The sequence below is a fragment of the Rhinoderma darwinii genome, chromosome 10 (genome assembly GCF_050947455.1).
Source record: "Rhinoderma darwinii isolate aRhiDar2 chromosome 10, aRhiDar2.hap1, whole genome shotgun sequence".
NCBI lineage: Eukaryota > Metazoa > Chordata > Amphibia > Anura > Rhinodermatidae > Rhinoderma > Rhinoderma darwinii.
This window is the reverse complement of record NC_134696.1, coordinates 37,100,371-37,127,869: the sequence shown is the minus strand read 5'-3', so window position 1 is coordinate 37,127,869 and position 27,499 is coordinate 37,100,371. Positions and strand designations below refer to the sequence as shown.

General features: G+C 41.7%; 1 protein-coding gene across 3 annotated transcripts in view; it reads left to right on the top strand.

Moving 5' to 3' along the window:
- The window catches only part of USP28 (ubiquitin specific peptidase 28), a 53,564-nt gene that overhangs the window by 20,861 nt on the left and 5,204 nt on the right, over positions 1-27,499 (top strand). Inside the window, exons 8-24 of one of the 3 annotated variants that reach the window (XM_075839741.1) lie at positions 293-366; positions 1,346-1,422; positions 2,357-2,505; positions 3,924-4,051; positions 4,313-4,408; positions 6,155-6,331; positions 7,102-7,313; positions 7,893-7,963; positions 11,980-12,208; positions 12,426-12,605; positions 13,849-13,988; positions 15,616-15,711; positions 20,037-20,215; positions 20,729-20,807; positions 22,990-23,069; positions 23,475-23,598; positions 26,608-26,803. In XM_075839741.1, coding sequence (XP_075695856.1) covers positions 293-366; positions 1,346-1,422; positions 2,357-2,505; positions 3,924-4,051; positions 4,313-4,408; positions 6,155-6,331; positions 7,102-7,313; positions 7,893-7,963; positions 11,980-12,208; positions 12,426-12,605; positions 13,849-13,988; positions 15,616-15,711; positions 20,037-20,215; positions 20,729-20,807; positions 22,990-23,069; positions 23,475-23,598; positions 26,608-26,803 — 2,287 coding nt within the window. Of the gene's footprint in view, positions 1-292; positions 367-1,345; positions 1,423-2,356; positions 2,506-3,923; positions 4,052-4,312; positions 4,409-6,154; positions 6,332-7,101; positions 7,314-7,892; positions 7,964-11,979; positions 12,209-12,425; positions 12,606-13,848; positions 13,989-15,137; positions 15,300-15,615; positions 15,712-20,036; positions 20,216-20,728; positions 20,808-22,989; positions 23,070-23,474; positions 23,599-26,607; positions 26,804-27,499 lie in introns of all 3 variants that reach the window. The other 2 variants (XM_075839739.1, XM_075839742.1) reach the window with 2 other exon arrangements.

The window sequence follows — 27,499 nt, the reverse complement described above, 5'->3', positions numbered from 1 at the left end:
TCTAGAAGGTGTAGTTGGGAATATCTTCCAGTGCTGCCTCATGTTTATATGAGGTTAATGATGGTATTTTAGGCAGCGGTGAGATCTGTTCTTTCTTACTTCCTATAACTCAGCAGTTGTGTGACGGCCTCTTCTCTGGGTAACGTGATTGAATACGTCTATGACGATCTATACTGTCCATGGATATGTACATTGTTCTATGCATAGGGAAAAATACATGCACAACGCTCCAAAAGCGATTTATTAGATTTTTTGACATAGTGAAAACTAATGATGTGTTTCTGCCTGCTAGCAAGATGTCAGTGAGTTTTCCCACAAGTTACTGGACTGGCTGGAAGACGCCTTCCAACTGGCTGTTAATGGAGAGTAAGTTTCTTCTACTTTATTTATATTTTTCCTTTTCGCGTGGTCGTAATAAGAATTCAAGAGCAAAGAAACGGAGCTAACGTTTTCAAGTACTCCAAATAATTTAGGGATCAGTTAGTTAAAAGACGGGCACTACTTATAAGATATCAACTGGTTGTGTACGGCTTGACGGAGTACGATGAGACTTTGTAACAACATATCTCATTGGTTTAATGAAACAGCGCTATTCTTGTGTATTGGCTGTGTCTGGTATTGCAACTCAGCACCATACTACTATAACCACTGAGAAAAACATGATTTATTATTTGTAAACATAAACTAAGGGGAATGGAGCCTCAAAAGAGGACCCTGGAGTCAAGGTCCTTTAACGTGGGCAAATTTCCTGCCTGGTAATGAGCGCCAATCTTCAATAATGGCATGTCGATCGGCGCCTGTTTAGTACATTTAAATGGTGCAATCATCGTAAATTTGTCTCCATACAGTTTGGATCTTGTCGGCAAGGGGGTCGTGCTGCCAACAAACAAAAAATTTTTTTTCAGGCTGTATAAAAGTTTCGATCACCCGACAAAGGAGAATTTTCTTGTTTGTCGGCTGATCACTGCTCTGTTTACAAGGTTAGATGATTGGTCACCAGCTTCCATACAAAAGCTCGTTCAGCCGATCATCTGCCCTTATAAAAGGGCCCTCATTGTTTAAATTTTAAAGGAGTTGTCTACTTTGAGAAACCATAAGCTGATTGCTGTGACTCCTAGCAATTCGCTCTAATTGAGGAACGTGGCCCTGAAGCGGCAGGGCAAACTATTACACAGCGCCTACTATACAGATGATGCTGGGTCATTAACGGAGAGTCTTGAGAAAAGGGCACCCTTTTGTTGATTCTGTGTGTACGAATAGTACATACATAAAATATAGCCTCTTTACTTGTACAGAGAGGAATAGAGAATAATGTGTTTATTTTCTTCATCGTTTTTGGGTATAGGAGTCCAAGAGACAAAACTGAAAACCCAATGGTGCAGCTTTTTTATGGTACATTTCTAAATGAGGGATATTTGGAAGGTAAGTTCTCATCTATATACAGCTAAATTCTCCATAACAAAGGTGTTCCTGCCACATCTCCCCATCCTTGGTCGCCCTTATACCACTTCACCAGGCTGCTTGTGTCACTCTCTATTTAGCTGCTGCTCCACGTGTCAAAATGACATTAGTATTCTTCCAACTTTGTGGGAAAGGTTTGGGGTTCGGCTCTTTTCTGTACCAGCATGACTGTGCCCAGGTGCACAAAGCAAGGTCCATAAAGACATGGATGGATGGGTGAGTTTAGTGTGGCAGAACTTGACTGGCCAGCACAGAGCCCTGACCTCAAGCTCTAGAATGGAGATTTGTGAGCCATGGCCTCTTGCCCAACATCAGTGTCTGACCTCACATATGCTCTTCTGGATGAATGGTCAAAAATACGCACAGGCATAATCCAAAATCTTGTAGAAAGTCTTCCCGGAAGAGTGGAAGCTGTTTTATCTGTAAAGGGGAAACCAACTCTGAATTAATGTCTATGGCATGTCCTAAAAAGCCACTTTTGTCCATATAGTGTATGTGTCTAGCTGTGTATGCCGATGCTGCGTCTGGGCATACGTTACCCTCGCAGTTCCTGTTGCAGGGGAAATGTAGCATTACATATGACCTATCCCAAAAATAGGAGCTGTACTGCAAAAAAGGCTTGTATGGTGGGTGCTTTAAGAGATTTGACTGTCCCCTTAAATATCCACCAAATTACTTCAATGAGTTGAGGCTGCACTCCAAATGCACTCCAAACTTAAAAACGTCTTTAATCACCCAGTGTTCACAGCAACGTTTCACCTTCTCGTTAAGGCAATTTCTAGTCCCTTCCCGTAGATTGAGACTATCGAGTAGCCTGCCCCCCCAAACATGTGTCCCTTGTAAATCTTTAGATATGTATGATTTAATTGTGACTCTGTAATTTGTACCATAACAGATAAAACCTTCTCCAATATTGAAACCTTTGGGCAATATCCCCTTCAAGTAAATGGGTTCAACAACTTAAATGAATGTCTAGAAGGAGCGATGTCGGAAGGCGAGATTGAGCACACACACAATGGCAAAACCGTGCAATACAGGCAGGAGGTGAGTACGGTGATGTTTGTGCTTTATTTTCAGTTATCAGTAGGAAAGTGTCCCCGTCTCTGTGTCTTCTGATGATGTCATTTATGGCTTGAAAATATAACCTGACCAAACAAGGTAACATTTTGTAGACCAAAATAAATGTATATTGTAATTCTAATCCAAGCGATTTTATAATTGTTTCCATAGTCAGACATTTCATATGGATCTTCTCACTTGCTATTTTTGTCCATTGCATTAAAGGGGTTTTCCCATGAGAGACCTTTATGACATATCCAGAGGAAAGGTCATAAATGTCAGATAGATGCTGGTCCCACCTCTCTAGAACGGGGCCCCCTAAACTCAGTTTTGCCACTCTGCATTGCGGCAGAAACTGGTGAATTCTGACCGTGACTTCGGAAACATCGTAGGTCGCTGGGCTACGCTGCTTCCTTAATTCCCATAGAACTGAATGGTAGTTACGGAAACAGCGTATCTCGCATGCTACGCTGCTTCTGTAAGTGACATTCGCTACTATGGGAGTTACGGAAACCGTTACTGTTTAGTCAGGAAGTGGCCGGGGAGGCAGAGGGAGCAGAAAAAGGTAGAACGGGGTTTAGTGGGCCCCCTTCTAGAGATCGGTGCGGTTACCAGAGGCGCATCTATCAGACATTTATGGCATATCCTATGGAAATGTCATAAATATCTCTGATAGGAAAACCCCTTTAAGTGGGCAAAATGTGTTTGATACAAATAAGCAATAAACTACATCTGACCCTAAAAATTTGGAGAAATTATTTAAGAATGATGTGGTAAATATATTTTTCACTTAGTGAGGATTATTTTCTTTAAGAAGTTATCATTATTATAGAATCCCATTCACTCCATGACACCTGAGGCACAAGCGGCATCATATCCTTTTCTGAGCTGCTGACTGGCTGAAATGGATCATGTGATACACCATCTGACTTCACAGTACCAGAAAGTGTTCTTTTTTCAGCAATCCTTGCTTCCCTACCCCTTGTTTGGCACTTTGAGGGGCCGTCTGGTGAATGTTATTTCATCGTCTGTCTTTGTGATAGCTTTTCTTTTACCCCTTGCTGTACCAAACTTGTAATAATACATCGCGGGGAACAAGTCGTTCCCACACCATACGCTAATTTTACGACGGGGGGACAGCTTGGGTTCGGGAGCAGTGCGCGCAGGGGATATCTGTTGTGACATACAGCTGACACCCTGCTGCTGTGCCATGATTGGCTGCTACACCATATTATAATAGAGTCCATTTTGCATTGTATTTTAATAAGACTTTACATAAATAGAAACCTAATGAAAACATAAATCTTCACTACATTTTATAGTGGTTTTTTTTATATTCACTCAGCCGGCTCTTTTGAGGTACTTTGGCCTTTTCGTTACATTGTGTATCTTCTTTGTTGCAGCGCTGGTTTACAAAACTACCCCCGGTGTTAACCTTTGAGCTGTCACGGTATGAATTTAACCAATCCTTGGGGCAGCCAGAAAAGATTCACAATAAACTTGAATTTCCGGGGATTATTTATATGGACAGGTAAAGTGAATTTGAGGTTTTTTCTCTTTTTCTTGTGTGTGATCCTGCGGCCGCACAATACAGGTGGTACATCCCTAAAATGTTGTTTTCACATAGGGACTATACATGTTGACAATTGGATCTAGTAAATGAGATCTGCAAGCCAGACATATTATCAACGTCCTTTGGTAGAGACTGATTATTAATGACCGCGCAGATCCAACGTTTCCTTTTTTCTTCCTGGTGAAGTTTTGGAGGTTCACTTCTGAGTTTTTATTTCAGGTTCCTATACAGAAATAAAGCGCTTATTAGAAAGAAGCGAGAGGAGATCAAGAAACTGAATAAAGACATTGATGTTCTCCATCAGAAGCTGGAAAGGTAAACCAAGGTCAATAACTATTTCCTGCACTAAACTTTCTGGTGGAGTGTGATCGTATCAGGTAGAGGGGCGTATGGGTCCTACCTGTCTATGTAATGTAAAAGAAAGGGTGACAAAGGAACCCACACAAGAATGGATCACATCTCCCCTTTGTTAGTCAGTACCTTGGTAGATCTAAAGTGGTCCATGGTCCCTCTCTGGGGGCAGATAAGTTGGATGAAATTCAAGCTGTTTCCTTGTTGGGGAGACGTTAGGGGACAGTTGGGTATGAGATTGGGGGTTGGGATATTATTAAAAAAAAAAACTGGTCTATTTCTAGCAACCAAACTGTCATGACATGCCAGATATATCTCCGATTGTCTGTCCATAGCTGGCCTGGCACAGTGCGGACCTCAGATGGGAAGGAGACTTGGCAGAAATCCACGGTTGCCATCTCTCATATCAGGCTGCTGTAGTAATCATTTTTAATAGTAATTTTAGGTGGATATGCTCTTAAATATTCTCTAAATATTGGCAAATCTGCCTAGTTATCCACGCACTGATGAGTGGCTATCACAAAGGGTCCTGCTGGTCTTTGAAGCATTGGATGTCACCCATTGAAATCAATGGTCCCTGTAATGCATGGATGAGCACGGTTCTGCAGAGAGAGAGGGAGCAGTTTTTCTGCAGCTGTTCTCCCCCTGGCTCGCAGAGGGGTTCCCAAGTTGGGCACCCCCTTCTATTGCATCCATACGCTATAAGAGGGCATTTAGTAAAAGGTTATCTACAGCAGACAACTCTTATAAGCAGCAATGTATATCTATTGCTGGGCCTAATGGGAAAATGAGTTTGAGAAACCGGACTATATGGCTGGATTCACACATTTTGTTGCAGATTTTTGAGCCAAAGCCAGAAGAGGTTTTAAAAGGAATAGAAAATGTAAAGGAAAAACGTATCCTTCGTCTTCCTCCTGGATTCACTTCTGACTTTGGCTCAAAAATCTGTTTCAAAATCTGCTATAAAAACTTGATGCGTGAATCCAGCCTAAGGCTACATTCACACAAGCGTATCAGATTCACGCGCGTGAAAAATGCGCGTGAATCTGGTCCATAATGCATCAGTGCGCTTTGCGAGGGGCATGCGTGATTCACACACTCGCATAGCACATCTATTTTTTTTTTGTCTATTGAATTGATGCGCAAATCACGCACCGCACATGGATGTGCATCCCTGTGCTGTGCGTGCTTTTCACGCACCCATTGACTTCAGTAGGCGATAGGTGCGTGAAAAACGCACCAATATAGGACACGCAGTGAGTTTCACGCAATGGGCACACGCTGTGTGAAAACTCCTGCATGTGTGAACGGCCCCGATTGAAATCAATGAGTCAGTGTGCTGTGTGTCATTTTCACGCACAGCACACGGACCAGTTTTACGCTCGTCTGAATGAGCCCTTAGACGTGGTTTCAGAGAGATATTCATTTGCAAGGGCAGTCCCCAGTGGTATTATTCATCTGCATTAGGGTGCATTCAGGTTTTTTTTAAATCTTATTTCTTCATTTAGAACTTTCTGAACTTCTACTCCGTTTTGTGTTTCAGGACCAATAAAATGACAATGACGATTTGCAACTAATGTGACCTGTTCACTGCTTTATATATTTTTAATTAAAAATTTGTCATAATCATTCAGTAAATGTATAACGGCTTAAACGTTAGTCAAGTCCAGGTTTAGTTGGTAATCTTCAGTGTATTATTCTATTGATCAGGTACCTAAAATACGGTTCTGGCGCCAACCGATGTCCCCTTCCTGACATGCTTCAGTATGTGCTGGAGTTTGCGAACACAAAGTCTCCAGCAAGGAGCCATGCTGTGGATGTGACAGATATCTCGGTGCTTTCAGCAGATGACTCTGGTTCCTCCGATACTCAACCACAGGAAAATGGGTAATTTCATTTATGGTAAAATGCAAACCTATAAAATAGATGTTCTCGCTAACCTTGTAAATGAAGTGCCACACAGCCAAAAGCTATTTTCTTGATGCCATTTGATGCGGATTACAAAACCCTGTCTTCATTTGTTCTCTATTTTTCTTTTATGTCTTTTTTGTTTTTTTTTGTTTTTGTGTTTCTATAATAGGCTAAGATGTGAGTCACAGGGTTTGAAATGCTTCTCCAACAGTAAAGCGTTCTTTACTTGATCACAGACACCATGTATGATGTGCACGTCAACATTTTTTTTTTTTTTAATGCATTAGCTCTTATAAATATATTATATAACATAAGAAGTACAGTAAAATCCTTTTACTCCGTCACGCGATGTTTCGTCTCATGCCCTACTGGGTAGAATACCTGATGACGACTTTTGCACTGTATGTAATGTTTAATAAACATTGCTATCCGTATAGGCCCCATGCTGAGACTGCATTAAGTCTATGGGCTGAGGATGCTTCATCTTGCGGACAGCAATGTCCCAACCCTGACAACTATGCCCCGGCGCTGATGGCGGCTCCCACACTCCGCATTATATAGAACGCAAACCCACATTGGGCCCTTAGTACAACCGTAATCGGTTACAGCAGACCCGCTTGGAGAATTGCAGTTAGTATCTATGTGTGAAAAATCTGATAATATAGAATTTCTAAAAATTTGGCATCATTCAGGTTCCAAGGATGCCGAGCATAACAACCTGATCATTTTGGTTCTGTTTTGTCCAGTATTGAAGCCAATGGTTACAATGAATATTTGGAAGGTGATAATTCAACGGTTTTCAGCCCGCCACCTGAAAGTGCTTCCTCAACACCTTCACAACAAAGCCACTTTATGGCTACCGAAACGCCAGCTCCCAGAACAATTACCCAGGAAGAACTCCGGTCCGTGGAGGCCTGCTTACAGAGGTGGAGAACGGAGGTGGAGCAAGATATTCATGGTGAGGTTGGGCTTAATTTAGCCAAATGATCTGTCTGCGTGCCGCAACTGTAATAGATCCCATCAGAAGAAAGTAGGAAAGCCGGATAAAGTCCTAGGAGTTTTCCTATTTCTTCCACAAATTGGGGGAAGGCAGAAAATATGGGCACATCCAACACCGCTTCTAAGAGGGACACCAGCATTTTCCCTCGTTTGCCTCAGTATATGCGTTCTAGCCATCTAGCAATCATTTTTATATATATATTTAGTATTGTTGGTTTAGTTGTTGGTAAATGACAATTATTCTGTCACAAAGCAGCCATGCAAGTAGACTTGCAGTGTAAAGCAGGGGGGAGGCACAGTAGCCGCATGAGGCCCTGATGAGACAGGACGTGGATTTCAGACCACCTCAGACTCCCATTTTACAATGCAACTAAGCAGCAGTCAGTGATCATAGTTGAGTTCTAGTGAAGTAAAGGTAAAAACAAAAAAACGTTTAACATTGGAAAAATATTGAAAAGAGAGATCATTTTTAATTAGTTTTTTATATTTGACATTTTAAAAAGATTAAGTGATGTTTGTTACTTGCCTTTTCCTTCAGATTTGAATAATTCAGTTGCTCAGATCAGAAAAACGATTGACGATATTTACAATGATCCTCATCTGTTGCAGGTAAAGATTTTGACTTTTATCCTGAATTTTTTTTTTTTCTATTAAAAACCAGGTCGGGCATTGAGGCCTGTAATGTTCTAAACGGGTTCTCATGAAGACAGCCCCTTTTGAAAAAGAAGCCAGCTTCTCTACCCGATATCACCAGGGGAAGCTGCTGCCAGCCACACGTTTCCTCTTACATGCAGGTCATTAAAATAGATGGCCGTCCATGCAATCATGGAAGCGCTGGGTTCACCGGAGCGGCTCTTCGTTCTGGCATATCAAGGGAGGTCGCGAGTGGGGGACTTCTATATGCTCCTTTAGGCTTGATGAGACAACCCCTTTAACACAATGGCTCACATGTACAAAAATGTACACTTACAGTAGCTGTTTGTGTACTAGTTTATTATTTATTGTTGATGATTTATCTATCAAAGTTCGGCTTCAGTGTAAGGGCTCATTCACCCGAGCGTGAATTTCCTCCGCGTGCCGTTCGTTGAAACGCACCACATACAACACCATTGATTTCAATGGGGCTATTCACACATTTTTCACGCAGCGAGTGTCTGTTGCGTGAAACTCACTGCATGCATGGGTGCGTGAAAACCACGGACAGCACACAGATGCAAATCCGTGTGCTGTCCATGTCTTATGCATCAATTTCATTGAAAACAAAAATTGCTTGCGAGTGTGTGAAAAACACACACCACACACAAAACGCAACGGACAGATTTAAATCTGTCACGCTCATGTGAATGTAGCCTTAGAGAATTGATTAGATCGTAATTCCACCATAAAATGTTATCAGAGTATTTACTAGATTCCGTTAATAGCAGGTGCAGTCCAGTTATAACTTGCAGGGCTGCAGTGGAAAATCAGATTGTATATGGTTTTCAGAATATGGACTGCTTTTTATGGCTGTAGTCAGTGGTCCACATTTATCATGCAGTTTTCTCCAGGTTTTGGCGTAAACTGTCACAAATCCCAATGTGTGACAAATTTGTGGTAAAATGTGCGACTTTTCCCTTTACCCGCCAAATTTGTAAGGGGACTGGAAAAGTGGGTGTGGTCTACAAGGAGACGTGGTTTTTACTTAGACTGGCATAAGATGCACCATTGGGTTCAAAACTACAGACTATTGTAAAATATTTTTGTGAAAAGAAAAAAAGCATGGCAGCCAATCACCGTAAAATCGCTACAGAACCATTTGTATTTAAAGAGGTTCTCCAGGATTTGAAAATTGGCGGCCTATCCTTAGAATAAGCCATCAGTATTCGATTGGTGAGGGTCCAACACTCGGCATCCCCGTCAATCAGCTGTTTAAAAACAAATGCTTTTGTAACGATTTTACGGTGATTGGCTGCCATGTTTTTGTTTTTTTTTCTTTCCACAAAAATATTTTACAATAGTCTGTAGTCTTGAACCCATTGGCGTGTCTTATGCCAGTCTGAGTAAAAACCACGTCTCTTTGGAGATAATGCCCACTTTTCCAGTCCCTTTACAAATTTGTCGGGTGAAGGGAAAAGTCGCACATTTTAGCACAATTTGTCGCACGTTGAGATTTGCATGATAAATGATTAAAGCCGTAAAAAGCAGATCATATTCTGCAACTCATATACAATCGGATTTTCTGATGTCCAAGGACAGGCCATCAATTTTGAAATCGCTGAGAAATCCCTTCAACATGTCATTTTTTGTGTTGGGGTATGTTCACACGAGGTTATTACGTCCGTAATGGACGGAACGTATTTCGGCCGCAAGTCCCGGACCGAACACAATGCAGGGAGCCGGGCTCCTAGCATCATAGTTATGTACAATGCTAGGAGTCCCTGCCTCGCTGCAGGACAACTGTCCCGTACTGTAATCATGTTTTCAGTACGGGACAGTAGTTCCACGGAGAGGCCGGGACACCCAGCGTCGTACATAACTATGATGCTAGGAGCCCGGCTCCCTGCACTGTGTTCCGTCCGGGACTTGCGGCCGAAAAACGTCCATCAATTACGGATGTAATGACCTCGTGTGAACATACTCTTAAAATGGTGGTGCCACTTTGTGCTGCACTACTGTTGTGTGAGTGTAACCTGAAGGGAAGTTACTAGTTAGCCTCACTCTTGGAAATAAATTAAAAAAATTTTTAGTAGGTAAGTTGGCCCGCTGCTGTCTGTGTCCGCCTCTGGTTTTATCCTAGAACACAGTCTCCTAACAAGAAAACAAATGTAGTCACTGCTGCATTATACAGATATAGAATAAAAATTTGTGAAGACACTTTATTATGGGAGTTGTCACCAGTTTCCTATGTGAAGACCCGGCTTGCAGTGCGGCCTTAACCCTTGTTTTGTGTCATGGTTGTGAACACAGAATGACTGTGGCTCAGGAGGGAGACGTGTTGTCCTTAGGAAAACATGAATGAAGTCTAGTCTAGTATCAACAGCTGAGAATTCTGTCGGCATAAGACCTGGATAATGTGTCGATGGAGAGGGCTAAATCTGAGGCCACCAGTCATGTTGAAGTGCGCTTATACAGCTATATATAATAGACCTCAGAACACATAAAGCCGCGTGCCGGAGCATGACTAATAAATACTAGGCCCCTGTGACGTGAAGGTTTCTAATTACATGCCATCATCTTACCCTGCTGTGTCAATAACGTCATGACCCGTCATTCACATCCTCTCCATCCTAAGACAATATCCTATGCATATCTTTAGCTTGCCAATTGTTTCTTATATATTATACCAGAGTTTACCAACATTTTTTGCATTGGGGAACTCCTGGTAAAAATATTCTTATCTTGGGGAACCCCAACCAATTTTTTGTAAAAAAATTTTAAGCAAAATAAAAAAGGGTAAAAACACGTAATACGCAAGTACCCCGAACATGACCTTATGTTCAAAAGCAATAGCAGTGATAAATTTCTCTTTCCTAAAAAAAAATAAATAATAATTACAAAAAGAGCCAAAACTCATCTCGTGTGACCAGCAAATTACAGCTAGGAACTACCCTGGTGTTATCAAAGGGTTTACTAGAATCAAATAGTAAGTTATACGTCCTATGGAAGCCCATGTTGGGAAGCGCTGCATTATACGTATATATTGCTTTATATCTACAAATGTGAAAGTTCTCAAAATAATCTAAGACATGTTTATCCACCACGGTCCTTATATATTTTTGGATATAAAGCACATCAATAGCCTTTACCTTGCAAATCCATCAGTAGACTTCAAGCTTCTTTTTATGGCAGCCTGTATGATGCTGACCGCATAGCAGACAAGGGCTTCTGTAGTCTAACTGGGTGCAGGGACTTTTTATTTCCGTGCTGCATGCCTATCCTATTTTTGGACTGCTCATAACTACAAAAGGAGCAATTCTGTTAATAGAAGTTTATTAGGGATTTGCTGTACATGTATTTCCCTAATACTTATGGAGTTCACCTCTGGAAGCAAAAGGTTAATCTGTGTTTTATAGTGGTGGTCCCAACCTCTGGCTCTCCAGCTGTTGCCGGGCATGCTGGGCGTTATCGTTTTGTATCAGGTTGGGGACCGTTGCTTTATATAAGCCTTAAACCTAGATATGAATGAGAATCGTAAACCTGATGTACGATTCCCTGCACGCATCTGTAGAAATATTGCTGAGATAAATTCATTTCCACAACATCTGCCTAGTTGGTGGTGGGAGGGCATGGGCTTTAACATGTCTGATTTTATTTTAGCAGAAAGGGGCTGTGAAGGAGGGGTCCTACTGCAGCCAGTTGCCTTCTAGCCCAGATACAGAACTGATCTAGTTTGTAAGGGTAGGGGGGGGGGGAAGCTTTCCTGGGACATACAGTACAATTCTGCATATATTTCTCACTGTTTTGTGTATTTCCTACATTTAGTGTACGGTATACACCAGCATATAGGAAAGCACATGCTGTCATTTGTTTTTCAGGGTGCCACTTGCCCCTTTCAAAGCTTTTATATAAGTTGTAACTTTTTTTCCCCCGTTTTGATAGACTAGTGCCAAGATAATACATTAATTCAAGAATACTTATTTTTTTAGGTACCGTACAGGCTTCATGCAGTTCTGGTTCATGAAGGCCAGGCTAATGCTGGGCACTACTGGGCATATATATACAGCCATACCAGACAGAACTGGTTGAAGTACAATGATATATCTGTGACAGAAACCACTTGGGAAGAGCTGGAAAGAGACTCCTATGGAGGTGTGAGAAATGCCAGCGCTTACTGTCTCATGTACATAAATAACAAACTACCGCATCTTATTGAAGGTAAGAAATGTGGAGCTGATTTTTATATATATATATTTATTTATTTTATTTTTTTTGCATGCAAGGAATACATTGTTTTTAAGATCATGCTGTTTTGTTTTTTTTTCTTGGTTTTCTATTGACCATACAATAATGTTGATATTTTAATACTTTGCTGTGGACTAACCATAGCAAGAAATACTGTTTTTAATTATATTTTGTCAAAATGGTTCTACAGATCATGAAACGGGACAACTGGAAGATAAAATCCGCAGTCTTCTACCTGAATTTGCACAATGTGTTAGAGAGGACAACTATAGGTTTGAACACGATGTGGAAGAATGGGAGGAGGCTCATTCCTGTAAGATCCCACAAATGGAGACTGAGGTTACTTCAGAAGAGGAAATCTTGCCTGATGGTAAATAGTTGCCCTTCTTGAACGGCCCTAGTATAATGGCAGTGGGAAAGAGACATTCTATATGAAGGTTTGCTTGGTATTTCATTGGTACTTCATCTTGAAGAACTATTTCAGCTTAAGATACCATATATAATGTATACATGCATACAATTTGCAAAAAAAGGTAGAATAATAACTTGAAAAATCAAATTTTTAGCAATTCCACATGGTTAAGTCCTTGGTCTGCTCTCCGGGATATTGGCAGAAAATTATACACAATGTCAATTGTATTTGGTGTCCAACATGTCGCCATAGTACACACGAAAAGCTATTTTTAAATCTCAGGCATATAAGGTTGACAGGTTGGTCCATGGGGGGGGCACATCAAGTATAGAACCTTCCCCCATCAACCAGCTGTTATGAAATATAGAACATTGCACCAACCCCATACAGAAGAAGTTACAATGAGAAGTATACATTAATAAATCATATTAAATCCTGATGATCAGATACTAAACATGATTGCTTTACATCTAAGGCGCTGTACTTCTTTTAGCGGCTCAGTACTGATCCTCTGTTGGCGGTGCCATTATATTTAATAGGAAGAATAGTGCTAGATGTAGGGCTATTTTTCCAGTCAAGGGGACAGATGTCACGACTGAACCCATTGTAAGTCAATAGGGTCCATGAGGGGCTGTGGTATCGGTCGTACAACAGATCCAGCAATGTGTTCTGGCTTCCGTTATAGACCGTGTGAATAGAGCCTAACTTAAAGGCAGGAAATATCATTGGAGTTGCAGGTATATATATTATGTGTTTGTACTTGATTTCTTGAGATATACATGCCAAGAGTCTGGTGATTATACAGAGAACTATAGAGGAAGCATTTACTTTTTATTTTTTTTAATCAAATAATATATTCCACAACCAGACTTAAAACGTATAGGTGTTGGGCCATTTGAGTGTTATCGCTCCAGAGCCACCACACAGGAAAATGTTAATTTAATTAAGACACGGAGTTGGGGAATGATTATCATAACTGTTTCGGGGGACAAGTCGGCGTTTGGTGTTAGGAAATTGTTTTTCTTGTAGAATTATTAGGAGATTCCTGTAATATTGAAGAAAATGACCTCCCAAATGAGTTATTACAATTTTCATTCCACAATATTCTCTGTACATCTTTTGCTCCCTAATCCAGTAGTCTCTCTCTCTCTTTTTTATCTTGGAATATATTCTATTTTTACTAACTTTTCCAATCTTGCAGGCACGGCTCTGTGTTGTGGGGACTACAACAGATCCTTGTCATCAGAACATGCCATGATCACCAAAGAACAGACTGCTCTGGCCATTACCAAAACTGCTGAGTCCTATGAGAAAAATGGAGTGATGGCTGCACTAGAAGAGGTAAATGTTGGACTTTTTCAAAAATTCTATTCCATTGTTGTGGTCCACATTCTAATACATAACCCACGTTTGTCAAGAGCACCGACAGATATGTTTCTAATATTTTTTTTATCAGCATCCCAAGCCTGACTAGCACTTAACATTGGCAATATAATTCTTTACCATTGGGAGAATTTGTGCTTATTCAATTGGGATTTGTGGTTGGTTTGTAGGACCGATGTGGAAATATACAGAGAGTGACCCAGGATTAAAGTTTTTTTCCTACAAATGGCATTCAGCACCTATCCACTGGATGAATGTATGATCGCTGGGAGTTCTACTGCTAGGACCCCCACGATCACTAGACTAATCTTGAGTCTCCCGGTTCTACCCTTCCGAACAAAAGCGGAATAGAGAGTTTGGGTGTTTCCATCAGCCCCGTAGACTTTGAATGAAACAGCTTCACACATGCTTGACTGCTGCTTCATTTAAATTTCTAGAGATTAGTGAGGCTACTAGCAGTTACGCCCCCCAGTGATCATACAATTATCATCTTTCCTGTGGGTAGGTGATAAATCGAATTTGTTGGCAGAACGCTTTTAAAGGGGTTGTCCGCTTTGGACAATCCCTACTTGTTAGAAGGGTCCCTTGATAATAATCTGATCACATAATGCCCCCCATGCTGGGAACCCCAGCGATCAGCTGTGCTCTGTGGGGAAATCTGGCTCAAGTGCTCAAGTTTCCCTGCAGCACCACCACAGGGGAAATTAAGCATTACACAGTACTCATTCATATCAATGGATTGTTGGTGTAACTCCTTGAAACCGCTCTCCACTCTGGTCAACAGATGAGATCCTGAACAGAGGATTCCCTTCTAAGAATTCTCCAATAGGGTACGTGATAAATGGGTTTTCTAAATTAGACAAACCCTTTAAGCTAGAAGAATTGCCAACCTAACACGGAAGCAGTTTAGGCTGGTTTAATGCTCAAGATGTAGTCCTTTTCAAACGAGTGCAATGTGTAGGGCTGGACAACCATTCTGAAGTCCCAGCGCACCTTCCCCTGTCACCTGTTCTCTTGTTGTTTACCTCTGTGCTATTCTTCTGTTTTCTTAACTGTCTTTTCTACCTCTCTCTCTTTTTTTTACACTTTCCTGTTCCGCTGTCACAGCCGACCAATCCAGAGCCAGAGGAAGCCAGTCAGCCCGAACCCATCCTCCCTAATCAGACAGGGGAGAAAGAGCAGCCGCCCACCTCCCAGCTTTCCGAAGTGGAGATTCCCACTGTGGGAAAGATACTTGTTAGATCCGATGCTGATGGATATAATGAGGAGGTACAGAGCATGAGCGCTCAAACTCCATTCATTTGTCACACAGTAGGGTCAGCGTTTTAACACACGAATGCTTGGCACATACATTCTGTAATGGGAAATGATGATACTTATTTCAATTACGATCCTTGTCTTTGGTGCAGTGTTGCCTGAGAACATAATGCTTTGTTAATTCAGCAACGTAAGCTGCTGGTTTGTGATCCTAACACTGCGGCAACTATTCCTGTGTTCTCTGATGGGATTCTTTTATACTTTTTCCTTCACTTCTCATTCTGATGTCTTTTTTTTATTTTCTTCTTTTATTCGTCCGCGGTGCTAGACTATGCTGTGCCCTGCGATGCAAGGTGTCATCCTGGCAATACTCAAAGCCCGCCAGGTCTTTGATCGTGATGGGCCTGAAGCAGGGCTTGTCAAGGTATTCTGAGGTTTGCCGTGTACTAACAACCTAGATACTCAGATTTTGGAGAGAATTATACGTTGCTGTGAATACTAACAAGTAACTGTAGTGAGAATGTCTTCGTGTAAACTAACCAGGATTGAATCTTGGCTTTACGAGTATTTTTTAGTTTTTGAGCGTCCCCAGTGTTTTAAGCCCAGTTCATATCTTCTCTATATTTTACTGCACGCTTTCACGTATGGCCAATTTTATCTGCAGTTAATGACATCCACCAATGGATTTGAAACTTTTCAGAATCGGAGTGGGAGTCGGGGAAATGGCCTTGATCTGTTATGGCTGGTGTAAGGCTGGCTGGACATCCCTGGATGCTTTAGATTATTGATATGTATAAAACAAACACCAGGCATACACCCATAAAGCTACAATTGTGCTGGCATAGAACAATGTGTTGGCTGTTTTAGGACCGAAAAGGTTTTTTTCCATTCTCCATAACACAGTGGTAGCACCAGTCTTTTTATTTTTATGCTCCAGGACATTTTCTTCATTGCATTTGCATACTTGGCACGTCCATAACATAAATGGCCAACTGAACAAGGAGAGAGCAGATAAAAAAAGAGAAATTGCGAACACATAAAATATTGACTGGCCAAAATATGAAGTTAATAGTGAATTACTTTGGTACTCCGGTCTGAGCTATATGTGCAATTTTTATTAGTTATCAGATTATTGAAATCACTTGCACACAGATGCCGGCTTTTCACGATCTCTTACCACGAGTAGTGCTTACCTGCTGAAAAGTTGGTGACTTTGGATCTTTTCAGAGGGGCAGAATCTACTATGACGCGTGTACGGAGTTATTGGATTATTACATACAATCGTTATATTTACGTACATGAGCTGGTAATGGTCTGGACAGTAAGTACATGTTTGGGTTCATCTGACTAACAACCAATGCTGTAACTAATGTGTGTGGCCGAATAAAAGAGAGTATATGACCTGGATAGACCACATTAAAGGCTCGTTCCAATCCTACAAATAATGGCATATCATTAGGGACCCCCACCGATACTGGGATTGGTTTAACACTAGTGGTCCTGCACAGCAGCCAACCACTGCGAGTGAATAGGGCCGTGCCGCTGTGTAGGGAAAAACTGAGAAGGGGATGCAGTGCCAAACCAGTGCTGCGGCCCCTTCATTCTTCGGATCGGTGGGGGTACCGGAAAAGTAAATGCATATCCTAGTGATGTGTGACTGTTAGAGAATGTATTACATGAGCTCAACATCTCAGTGGGTGCTATAGTAGCTGCTGAACGGCACCGGACTGTATGCAGCATGTCAATTATTTTCTTCTAACATTGATTGGCCGGAAAGCTCCTAATGACCGCTTACACGGCACCTTCATAAAACAAAATAAAGCGATGTAAAATAATAAATTAGTACCTGACCAGTGTTGGATTATCAGATGTGGATTATTGGAGATAAGGAAAAGTATAAATTGTTTACTTGTAAAAGTTGAGGACTGCCTACAATAATTTAGGTAAAAAAAATCCTACCTGATCTTTTGCTGCGGGAGATGTATATTTTTGTACCAAGTACACCCATCAGATCAAAACAAGCAAAATCTTTGGGCAAGCCAGAGCAATGGCTGATACAAATAATGGAGCAAAATAATATAAATTAGAGAGCGAGATTTATAAAGTTACTTCTACTTTTTTTTATTTTTTTTATTTCAGAGTCTGTTTTTGGTTCTGCATGTCACCCCCCCCCCCCCCCCCCCTATTGTGAACTGCTGGCAGATGCAAATCAAAAACCGATAGCATTGCTCCAACCGAGCAGAAACTGGGCTTTGCCTAGATGTCGGGAGGGGGCCCAGTTTGTACGTTTTTCAGCTTCTATAGGGTGGTAGAAAAGTATGGTATTTCAGACTGGCACATGTGTGGGCTTCATGCCACCTTTAAGCGATTACATTTGCTTGGAATTTTTAGCTGCTCTTGTTCTGTGAAAAGCACTGTCAGCGCCGCTATTGTTCCAGCTGCAAAAACATGCAAATTTGTTTTGGAGCTTGTGGAACATCTATTTCTGTCACCACATGCATATGCAGAGAGCCGCTTGGGTTCCAACAAGATAATTTTAGGCTGTGCCATGCAGAATCATCCTGCGCTTGACGTAAATTGGTTTTCAGTGCTGAAAAGGTAGCAGATGATGTCTGTAGCTTTTTCAAAGAAGCTTTCACTTTGAGGATCAAAATCCGCTTTCAAATAGACATATTCATTCCCGGCTCCTGGTAATTAAGTAGCTACACCTCGAAGCTAAAGACACTGAGGATCACGTGCTGCCTGCTGCGCACCTTCTATTACGGCCTCGGCGTTTGTGGACAGCAGGGAAGGGAAATTGATGAAATCCATTGTCGGATTGAAAACGTTTCAGTTACTGGCATTGTGCACGGAACGTTTGACTGTCCCCTGACCCCTTGGAGTATTTCATTGTTTATGACTTCTATTAATATACTGGAATAAAAGAATGAACTGTATTCCTCCAATTATAGTTTTTTTTTTCATTGAATTATTAAAAAGTACCTTTTTGCTGCAGTTTGGCCACTGCAGTAATTTAAGGCCACGGACAGATGATGGACTAGATTGTAGCGTACAGGATTTAAAAAAAAATATTGCAAAAACAACACAAAATAAACGCACAAGATAGAAAGAAATCCATGGCACTAACCGATTTGAAAAAGTATCAGTCCTCTTTATTTCCGTGCTTCATAGCCGGTATAGACGGGAGATCAACACGTATAATTTAGCCGTGTTGTGTCGATCTAACTTATGAATCACTGAAATAAATAGGAATTTTTTTTTTTTTTTCCAGTCGATTAGTGACGTCCATTTCTTACTACTGTTTGCGATTACCTTCTGTTTATACTGAGCACCACAGTGTGGAACCACTGGTCCCAGCAAGCCCAATCTGTAACTTGCCTATTGACATCCGTGTAGTAGCACCGACTGTTTCTTGTATATGGACCCAACACAAAATAAACCCTTTAACTGAGGGCTATGCTGATTGGCCTTGTAGGATGCTCAACTTGTATACAGTGCACGCTTTCTTGCATGGCCCCAAATTAGATTTTGGGAGGGGGCTCATTGGGTGCAGGGGCATGTGCTAGTTTGGGGTTCTTTTGCGTACCCTATGATAAAGGGTCTGTCCCAGTGACAGATTCCCTTTAATCAGAGGAGTCTCATAATTGGATCAGATTATCTTGCGGTTTTGTGCAAGCTTTTTAGATGCCATATTACCAGTGCGTACTACGATCGTATCTGTAGGGTTCTGTCGACCCACCTGATACCAAGAGTGTCCTGGCATCTACCAGGCAGGTGTCTGTATACAAAGTATAGTTTGCTGTGCTCTTCTCTACAGAGGCGTCCTGTAGAAAAATGTATACCACGTGAGATATATTATATAGAAGTATGAACAGAGCCTAAAATAATTTCACTGTATTTTCGAAGGAACCCTCATATCCATTGGTAGTCTAGGTCTCCTTTATCCCTGACTGGATACAGCGGTGTTCATTGCTGGGTTGTGTGCGATGGGTATAAAAATAGTAAGATAAATGATAACTTTTAAGCAAGTCACTTTTCTCATGAATAACGGACAAGTAGTGTTCCGAGGTCTTACAATAATCATGTATAATCCGGATGTGATCATATGCTCCCTGTATAAATATCTGCCTTTACTTTATTAACCGCATCTTTCTCCCCGTCCGGATCTTATTAAACTGGGCGGCACAATGATCTGTGACCACGGCAGGCAATCACTGGCCGCAGCAATGACAATAAATGTGTTCATTGTTTACCTCCTGCCAAGCCTCCTCGCCTGATGTCTGTCATTAGATCAGTGGCAGTTTTGCAATAATAGGTGATAGACTGGTTGTTCTACTCTGCCTGATAACCCACTGACACCACGGTGCGGTGTATTCCTTTCCGCTGCGGTGTCGGACATCTGGGGTGTTTTTTTTGTTTTTGTTTTTTTTTCTTACCTGGGCAGATTTGTAATGGTAAAGTCTTGATGGACTGTGTGACCACCACCATGGCAGCTGAAATGGCAGCACTCGGAATTTGTAACCCCTTGAGAGGAGTCTTTGACTCCAGAGTCTCTATTTACAGGTGTTTGGTTTTTATTCTAGACTTTTGCAATTACGAACAACCTATCCCAAATTATGGTAAACCTTTATACATCCGTAGTATGCAGTTTAGTAAACCTGGAGGTTCCGTTGTGACCATTTCATTGGCCCCATGGTGACGTCCCCTCCTCCACTTTTGCAGTTCTTTAACTTGTTGCCATCTCTGTAGGCATTCCGAGAAGAGTACACTCGACTCTACCAGCTTTCTAAGGAGCAGCCGTCGCACTCCAACGACCCCCGTCTGCAGCACGTGTTGATCTACTTCTTTCAGAACAAAGCCCCGGAACGTGTGATAGAAAGAACGTTATTGGAGCAGTTTGCAGATAAGAATCTCAGCTATGATGAGCGGTGAGGAACACGGGTTAATTCTTGCCCCTATATTGAGATTTTATAGTTCTTTAGCAACTCAGCTGAGGCAGATCTCCATGCAGAGTCTATGGCTGCTTTCACACGGCAGTATTTAGGTCACTATTTGTAATCCAAAACCAGGAGTCGGTCCAAAACAGAGGTGCAAATCTTTCCACTATACTTTTTCTGTGAGGGTTCCTCTCCTATTTTTGGCTTCCAAATACTGATGCAAAAGACCGCTGTGTAAATGAGACTTTACTGCAGGAGTCTAATGGCATCTGGGTCGTTGGGCAGGAGATTACATACATGGGCGCCAGGCACATAAGGGAATCCATTTCACCAGGTGTTGCACACACCACTAGGAGTTGCCACGATGGTTAAGTAATATCGCTGATGCCAAACACGCCATGGACCAATATTGTAAATGTCATAGTTTTTGTTTTTTTAGGGATGGGGGCTTGTATCATAATTGTTCATACCTACATGTTCTACGTCTTCTTGTTGCTTTTCCAGATCAATAAACATTATGAAGGTGGCACAAGCAAAACTGAGAGAGATTGGACCAAGTGATATGAATATGAAAGAATATCAGGTTAGAAGTGCTGCATTGTCCGTATCTTGTCATTTAAAATGTGGTGTCTAGTGTTGTGATAATGTATTTTACTCACACCTACTCGTTCATATATTGTGGACATCCGTTCTATCCCCCCTCCAACCAGTCTTTATAAAGAGACACTTAAACCTTGAAAAACATAAAATCATACAAAAAAAAGGTCCCAAAGATAAGCCTGGAAGACATTCCGCAAGGCGTTTTGCAGGAATGTTGCAGGCAGAAGGAGCCCCTTCCTCCCGGCCCCCTCCGTTTTCGGCTGGAGGCCGGCTTGTATCCGCGCGAGCATAGGCCGGGCTTATCCTCCATTGACGTGATGGTCACAGCCGCTGTAGCTGTCTAGTACTGCTGGACCTGGTCAGTGCAACGACAAAGGTGTTATATTATCTTTCTGTTTAAAGGTTATATACTTGTTATGAACGGCTGTGAGTATGGATTCCAGGTTTTCTCTATTCGGGTACGTTCACATGTTGTTGCTGCATTTCTGCCATTCGGGTTTTCAAGTTTGTCTGTAAAAATACCAGGTCAAATTTTGACCAAACAAACACTGAAAAAAAACATGCTTAAAATCATCAGCCAAAATTGTAACATTCGTTAATTGGTTGTAAATGTTACCCAGCTTTCCCACGTTCCGGAGAGGCATATTTCCCTAGATATGGTATGATTTGGGAGCGAGTAGCGGGGGTTTATTTAAGTAGATTCAGCATGTCTGTTACAACGCCACATCATTTTTTTTACCCAGCTTTTCCAGGTCCCTCAATGGCAAAGCTGTGCGATATATTGGTGTATTTATCACTGCATTACAGGGATTCCTACAATACGAGAGCTGTGGATTTCTCAATGGATAACTAGGCACGTCTGGCATTCTGCAGGCTGGGAAAGCTGAGCAGTAACCTTCTAGGGGCCGCAATAAAGGCCATGTTGGTTATCTAAAATACAAGCTATGATGCTGTGATACTTTGTATATATCAGGGATACGTAGTTGTCACCATTGCAGCCCTACGGTGTTCTTACCTAGCTTTTCTGAGTGGCAAATACTGTATGTTTAGCTACGTGGGAGGATTTATCCCTGCACTACAAAGGAAAATGTGGCATTCAGCAGCCTGGGAAAGATGGGTAGCAACCTCTGTAGAGATGTAATTGAGGCCATGCTTGGAATATACTATATATATAATGTTCCTGAAAGGCAAAGTCGCCTGATTTTTCTTAGAGGAAATCCCTACATAACAAGGCAGATTTGCCATTCAGCAATCTGGGAAAGCTAGGTGACTTCCCCTGAACAGCAATAGAGGCCCCAATCGCTGTTTAAAAAAACTCCTTCCCTGATACTTTGGTGTGAACATACGGTATTGGGACATCGGTATGTATGTATGTATGTGTACCCCGCTCTAGTCCCTGATTATCCATAAAATAGCTTTTTGCCATAACACAGCATTTTATTCCTGCCACTGTGAGTTGGCAATGTACGGCCGGCCTGTGCCACTATGTGTACTACTACTACTACTACTGTTAACGGAACTTTGGGGATTCCTTCCAACGAGATGGCCACACTCACTATGTAGACAAAAAGTATGCAGCCTAAACTAAACACTCCTCTAAAACTTACCGACTCACGTGCACTAGCATTGGGCGGGGGGACGGGGAGGCGGGGGACATGGCTGCCTCCTAAAATAAATATACACGCTGCTTTTCTATTTTATTTTTAAGTTTTGAAATTGTAATATAGAACAAAGCAGGAGCAAGAAAGAGGAATAATATTATTTGAGGTTGTGTTTGTTGTTTTTTTTTCTTTGTATGGGGTAGTTCACACAGCGTCTGAATTGGCGACCTGAAACTCTTCAAATCGCCCCCCCCCCCATTGATTTCTTCGAGCGGAAACAATGACAACAATGGGAGGCAGAAAATACCTGCGGCGCTCGTTCTGAGCGTTTTTTGCAGAGGTTTTTGCTTGCGGATTTTGCATAAAATTCAAGTGCAAAAAAAAAAATTCTGCCTGACATTTTATGTCCAGTGCTTCTTTAATTGTATTCATTGCAGTTGTCATTGCCGCTAAAAAAAACCTCTAATATAAAAGTCTAAGGTTAAATCACAAACATTCACGGCTTCCAGTGTTTTTACGTAATATCGAAAATAAATATGGGATTTTGTTTCCCTCCTATTACAGAGGTGGCACAAGGATTACAGTCAGTTTCGCAAAGTGTCTGTTTACCTTCTAACTGGCCTGGAGTTGTACCAGAATGGAAAGTAAGTGACCCCTTATCTATCAACACTATTTTATTTAGGCTCATTAGAGGCCAAAACCACATTACAGTCCATGTTGGTGGAATGCTACAACATCTGTATATTAAGTTCATGGTGGAATGTAAAGCATCCTCCCCCCCCCCCCCCCCCCCCCTAAGTTGTTAGATTGGTGGGAGTCATGCTTCTCCCTCTCCCTTCACAAGGAATCGTTTTATTAGACGCGACGACCTATTCTAAAAAGTGACAGGAAACGGTTGGTCTTTTTCATATCTAGAATTGTAGCGTCACTTCTAGGTAGTAGGACAAACTTCCATATAGTCTCATTTCAATTGATGAATATCCACGTCTTTGATAAAAACATTTATTGGTCCGTTTTAAAGCTGCAGTGACAATATCTGTTCTTGTCAGATGTCAGGAAGCGCTGACGTACCTGGTATATGCTTATCAGAGTAACAGCGCCCTTCTGAGCATAGGAGCAAATCGTGGCGTGGAAGAAACTCTGCTAGAGCTGTACAGACGAAAGTGCCTCTTGGTATGTATTCCTTACATAACCTTCGTAGAACATTTTGCCGGAAATTGTTGTAATGTTTAATTCTATGGCGGAGATGGCTGTCTAAGTCGTTCCCTAGGATTTATTGGAGGAGCAGCTGCGCGCATGCCCGACCGCCTCAACATTCAAACGGGTGACATGAGACCCTCGTACTCTGGATCAGTAGCGGTCCTAGCTATCAGATACTTATCACCTTTCCTGGGGCTAGTAGATAAGTGGTGTTCATACCCCTTTAATTAGGACTATATGCAAAGTTGTTTTAATTTCGCATTTCGGATGCATCGGAAAAAATAAAAACTCCCTTCTGAGGGTTTTTCTAGACTGCAATGTATATTTAAAGATCCTGGCACCTGCAAAGGTATGTTCACTCCTATTTGTCTTTCATTTTGTTCTGTATTTATGACCCGTCGCACCACTTTTTCATCCATTGTCTTTTCATTTCAATAGATAGGGGGAAAAAAGTCATCTTCATTAATGATCTCAAGGGGACAATGGCCATTTTCCGATATGTTGTTTTTTACATTGAAATCCTGGTTGAAAGAAAATAATTCATCTGTGATATTTGTCATTTTGCTCCGTCGCATCCATCACCCAATTTGCTTTAGTATTCCAAAATAAATAGAAATTTGACAATGCCTTTTTTTTTTTTTTAGTGTCTGAAAAACAACACATGTGTGAATAGACCCCTAAACACTTCTATGTTGTTATATTAAAAAAGTGTCTTTACAAGAATTGTGTCTAGACTTGGATAGTGTCAGTCATGATCCTAATAGTGCAGCATCTGCTGGCGCTGGGCGGTGACCTTTGCTCCCTTATTCTAGAACGTTCTTTATAAGCAGATGAATAAGCTGTTTTTTATTTTACATTGAGGGAACTTTTGTTCACAGCTGAAATTTTGGACGTTCCCCCCTTCTTTAGGCATTGTCCTGCTATACAACAAAAAGGATATGGACAGAAGTCATCCACGAAACTGAAGAAAGCTTTGTTCATGTTTTGTGTAGATGACTGCAGTGGTGTGCGCGCTCTATGATGTGCGCTAGGTTCTTCAGTAGCGAGTATTACATTTTTGCCCATCTCCGCTCATTTTTTGTATTGAATCACCCAATCCTTTCCATATCGGACTGATCCTTAGTTCCTAACCCAATTGTATCTTCTGTAGTATGGAATAATCACAGTTATAAAAGGTTATAATGGTTATTACCTGAGAATAATTGAATATAATATTCATGCAAAATAGACTTTCTCCGAAGCAAGAAGACTTTCTCTCTAGTGCCATATACAGGTATCTACCCTGTAAATTAATGTCCGATCCTTTAAAGTGCCTTGAAATGATGCGGGTTATCAAGCAAAATCTGAGACCCACATCAGTAGACAGCACTGTTTCAGAGTTTTCGCTCCTCATCAGAACACAAAGTTGGGTTCTGGTTTGCTGTGGGAGATGTTGTGTGTACTTCCTCTTGGAAGGTACAGATTCACTTTGCAGAGATCCAGTTGGTAGGACAAATGCTCCTTGGGGAAAAAGTATGCAAAATATCTCTCCTATGAATGAAGAAAGCTGTCTCTATCAACACCTAACGTGTAAGGCCAAGTCCAACACGTTCATAACCCGGATCTCCACAAGAAGAACCGGTACGGAGCGGCAGTACACACAGCCGAGAACCCTACTCTGAAACCCTGCTGTATACAGATGGGTGTCTCTTGATTGACTGACTGATAATTCGAGTCATGTTTCAAGGCTCTTTATAGTATGAAGCGTCGGGGGCAATAAAAGACCGTTTTCTTCCTTCTGGAAGAGATCTATTTCATGCTTTTCCCTGTGGGGCATCACTCTAAGTACTCCCGACCAGCTGGACTTCCTCAAGTATCTTCCGCGTTATAATATACATTGATTCTACAGAAGGAGACATAGGGACTAATTTCTTCACCATAATTTATGTGGTCCTTGGGCACATGGCTATGTAGGTTTTTGACAAATACAAGCATGCATTCTTGTTTAAGAGGCTCTGTCACCATATTTTGCAACCCCTATCTCCTATTGCAGCAGATCGGCGCTGCAATGTAGATAAAAGTAAAATTTTTTTTTTTTTTAAAAACGAGCATTTTTGGCCAAGTTATGACCATTTTTATATTTATAGAAATGAGGCTTTCTAAAGTACAACTGGGCGTGTTTAAAGTTAAAGTACAAGTGGGCGTGTATTATGTGTATGTACATCTGGGCGTTTTTACTTCTTTTACTAGCTGGGCGTTGTGAATGGGAGTGTATGATGCTGACGAATCAGCATCATCCACTTCTCTTCGTTATCACCCAGCTTCTGGCAGTGCAGACACACAGCGTGTTCTCGAGAGATCACGCTGTGACGTCACTCACTTCCTGCCCCAGGTCCTGCATCATGTCGGACGAGCGAGGACACATCGGCACCAGAGGCTACAGATGATTCTGCAGCAGCATCGGCGTTTGCAGGAAAGTAGCTACATCGACTTACCTGCAAACGCTGATGCTGCTGCAGAATCAAATGTAGCCTCTGGTGCCGATGTGTCCTCGCTCGTCCGACATGATGCAGGACCTGGGGCATAAAGTGACGTCACAGCGTGATCTCTCGAGAACACGCTGTGTGTCTGTGCACTGCCAGAAGCTGGGTGGTAACGAAGAGAAGTGGATGATGCTGATTCGTCAGCATCATACACTCCCATTCACAACGCCCAGCTAGTAAAAGAAGTAAAAACGCCCAGATGTAACACACATAATACACGCCCAGTTGTACTTTAGAAAGCCTCATTTGCATAAATATAAAAATGGTCATAACTTGGCCAAAAATGCTCGTTTTTAAAAAAACAAAAACGTTACTCTTATCTACATTGCAGCGCCGATCTGCTGCAATAGCAGATAGGGGTTGCAAAATCTGGTGACAGAGCCTCTTTAGTATCTTTGCCTTTTATAAAGAAGGTCTCTGACTAAAGTTCTGCTGCCACCGTTTCCCTCCTCCCTGAAAGGACTTAAATAATATGGCTGCCAGGATGTTTGAGAGTCATGTGGAAGAGCAGGTCTCTGAAGGAATCGGCATAATGAACGATCTGATCATCCCTTGCATGCATCTCATCTTCAACAATAAGATCTCAGAGGAAGACCTGGCTGCTATCGAGGAGATGCGGAGCTGCTGGTGCTCATACCTTGGCCAAGATATAGCTGGTGAGTCCCAAGTTTCTAGGTCATTCTCAAACTTGGAATTTCCATGTGAGCAGGACGTGAAATAATATATAAACTTAACCGGGTTTAACTTATCCCTATTGAAATAAACGTGCACAATTGGCCAATGTGAGCATTCATGGTTATGGGGGAATTGAGGAAAAAACGCTTTCGCCAGCTATGTTATGTGTATAGTCCGCGAAACGCGTGACTCAACTTGTATATAATACTTGCCCAGCATTAACTTGCACAGGTAACTCCATTAACCATACATTGCGGAGAAATGCCCTGCCCCCTTGCCAGTTGGCAGCTTGATTGTGCTCAGGTTTCCACCAATTTACCTGTCACTCTAAACGTGCCAGGATCATATTTATGAACAGCCCCTTGTCACACGCTGTCACCACCTACTCATTAGTATTCTCTCAATGCTCTGAGGTCATTTAAGGTATTGAATGACTGATCCAAGAACCAGTATGTGAGCGAAGCTGCGGAAGGAAGTAATACTATCAGTCATTCAGACCTATGAGCACATTCATTGCTGCATAATCATGAGCCAGTTGTGTGCTGGGGAGACAATGCGTTTATCATCCCCTAATCTGCTTTTTCTGCTTATTTCTTTTGCCATATGCAGTGCTTATTACAGTCCATTTATATTTACATTTTGTCAAAGATGGAATTTGTGCCTGTATTTATAGGCTT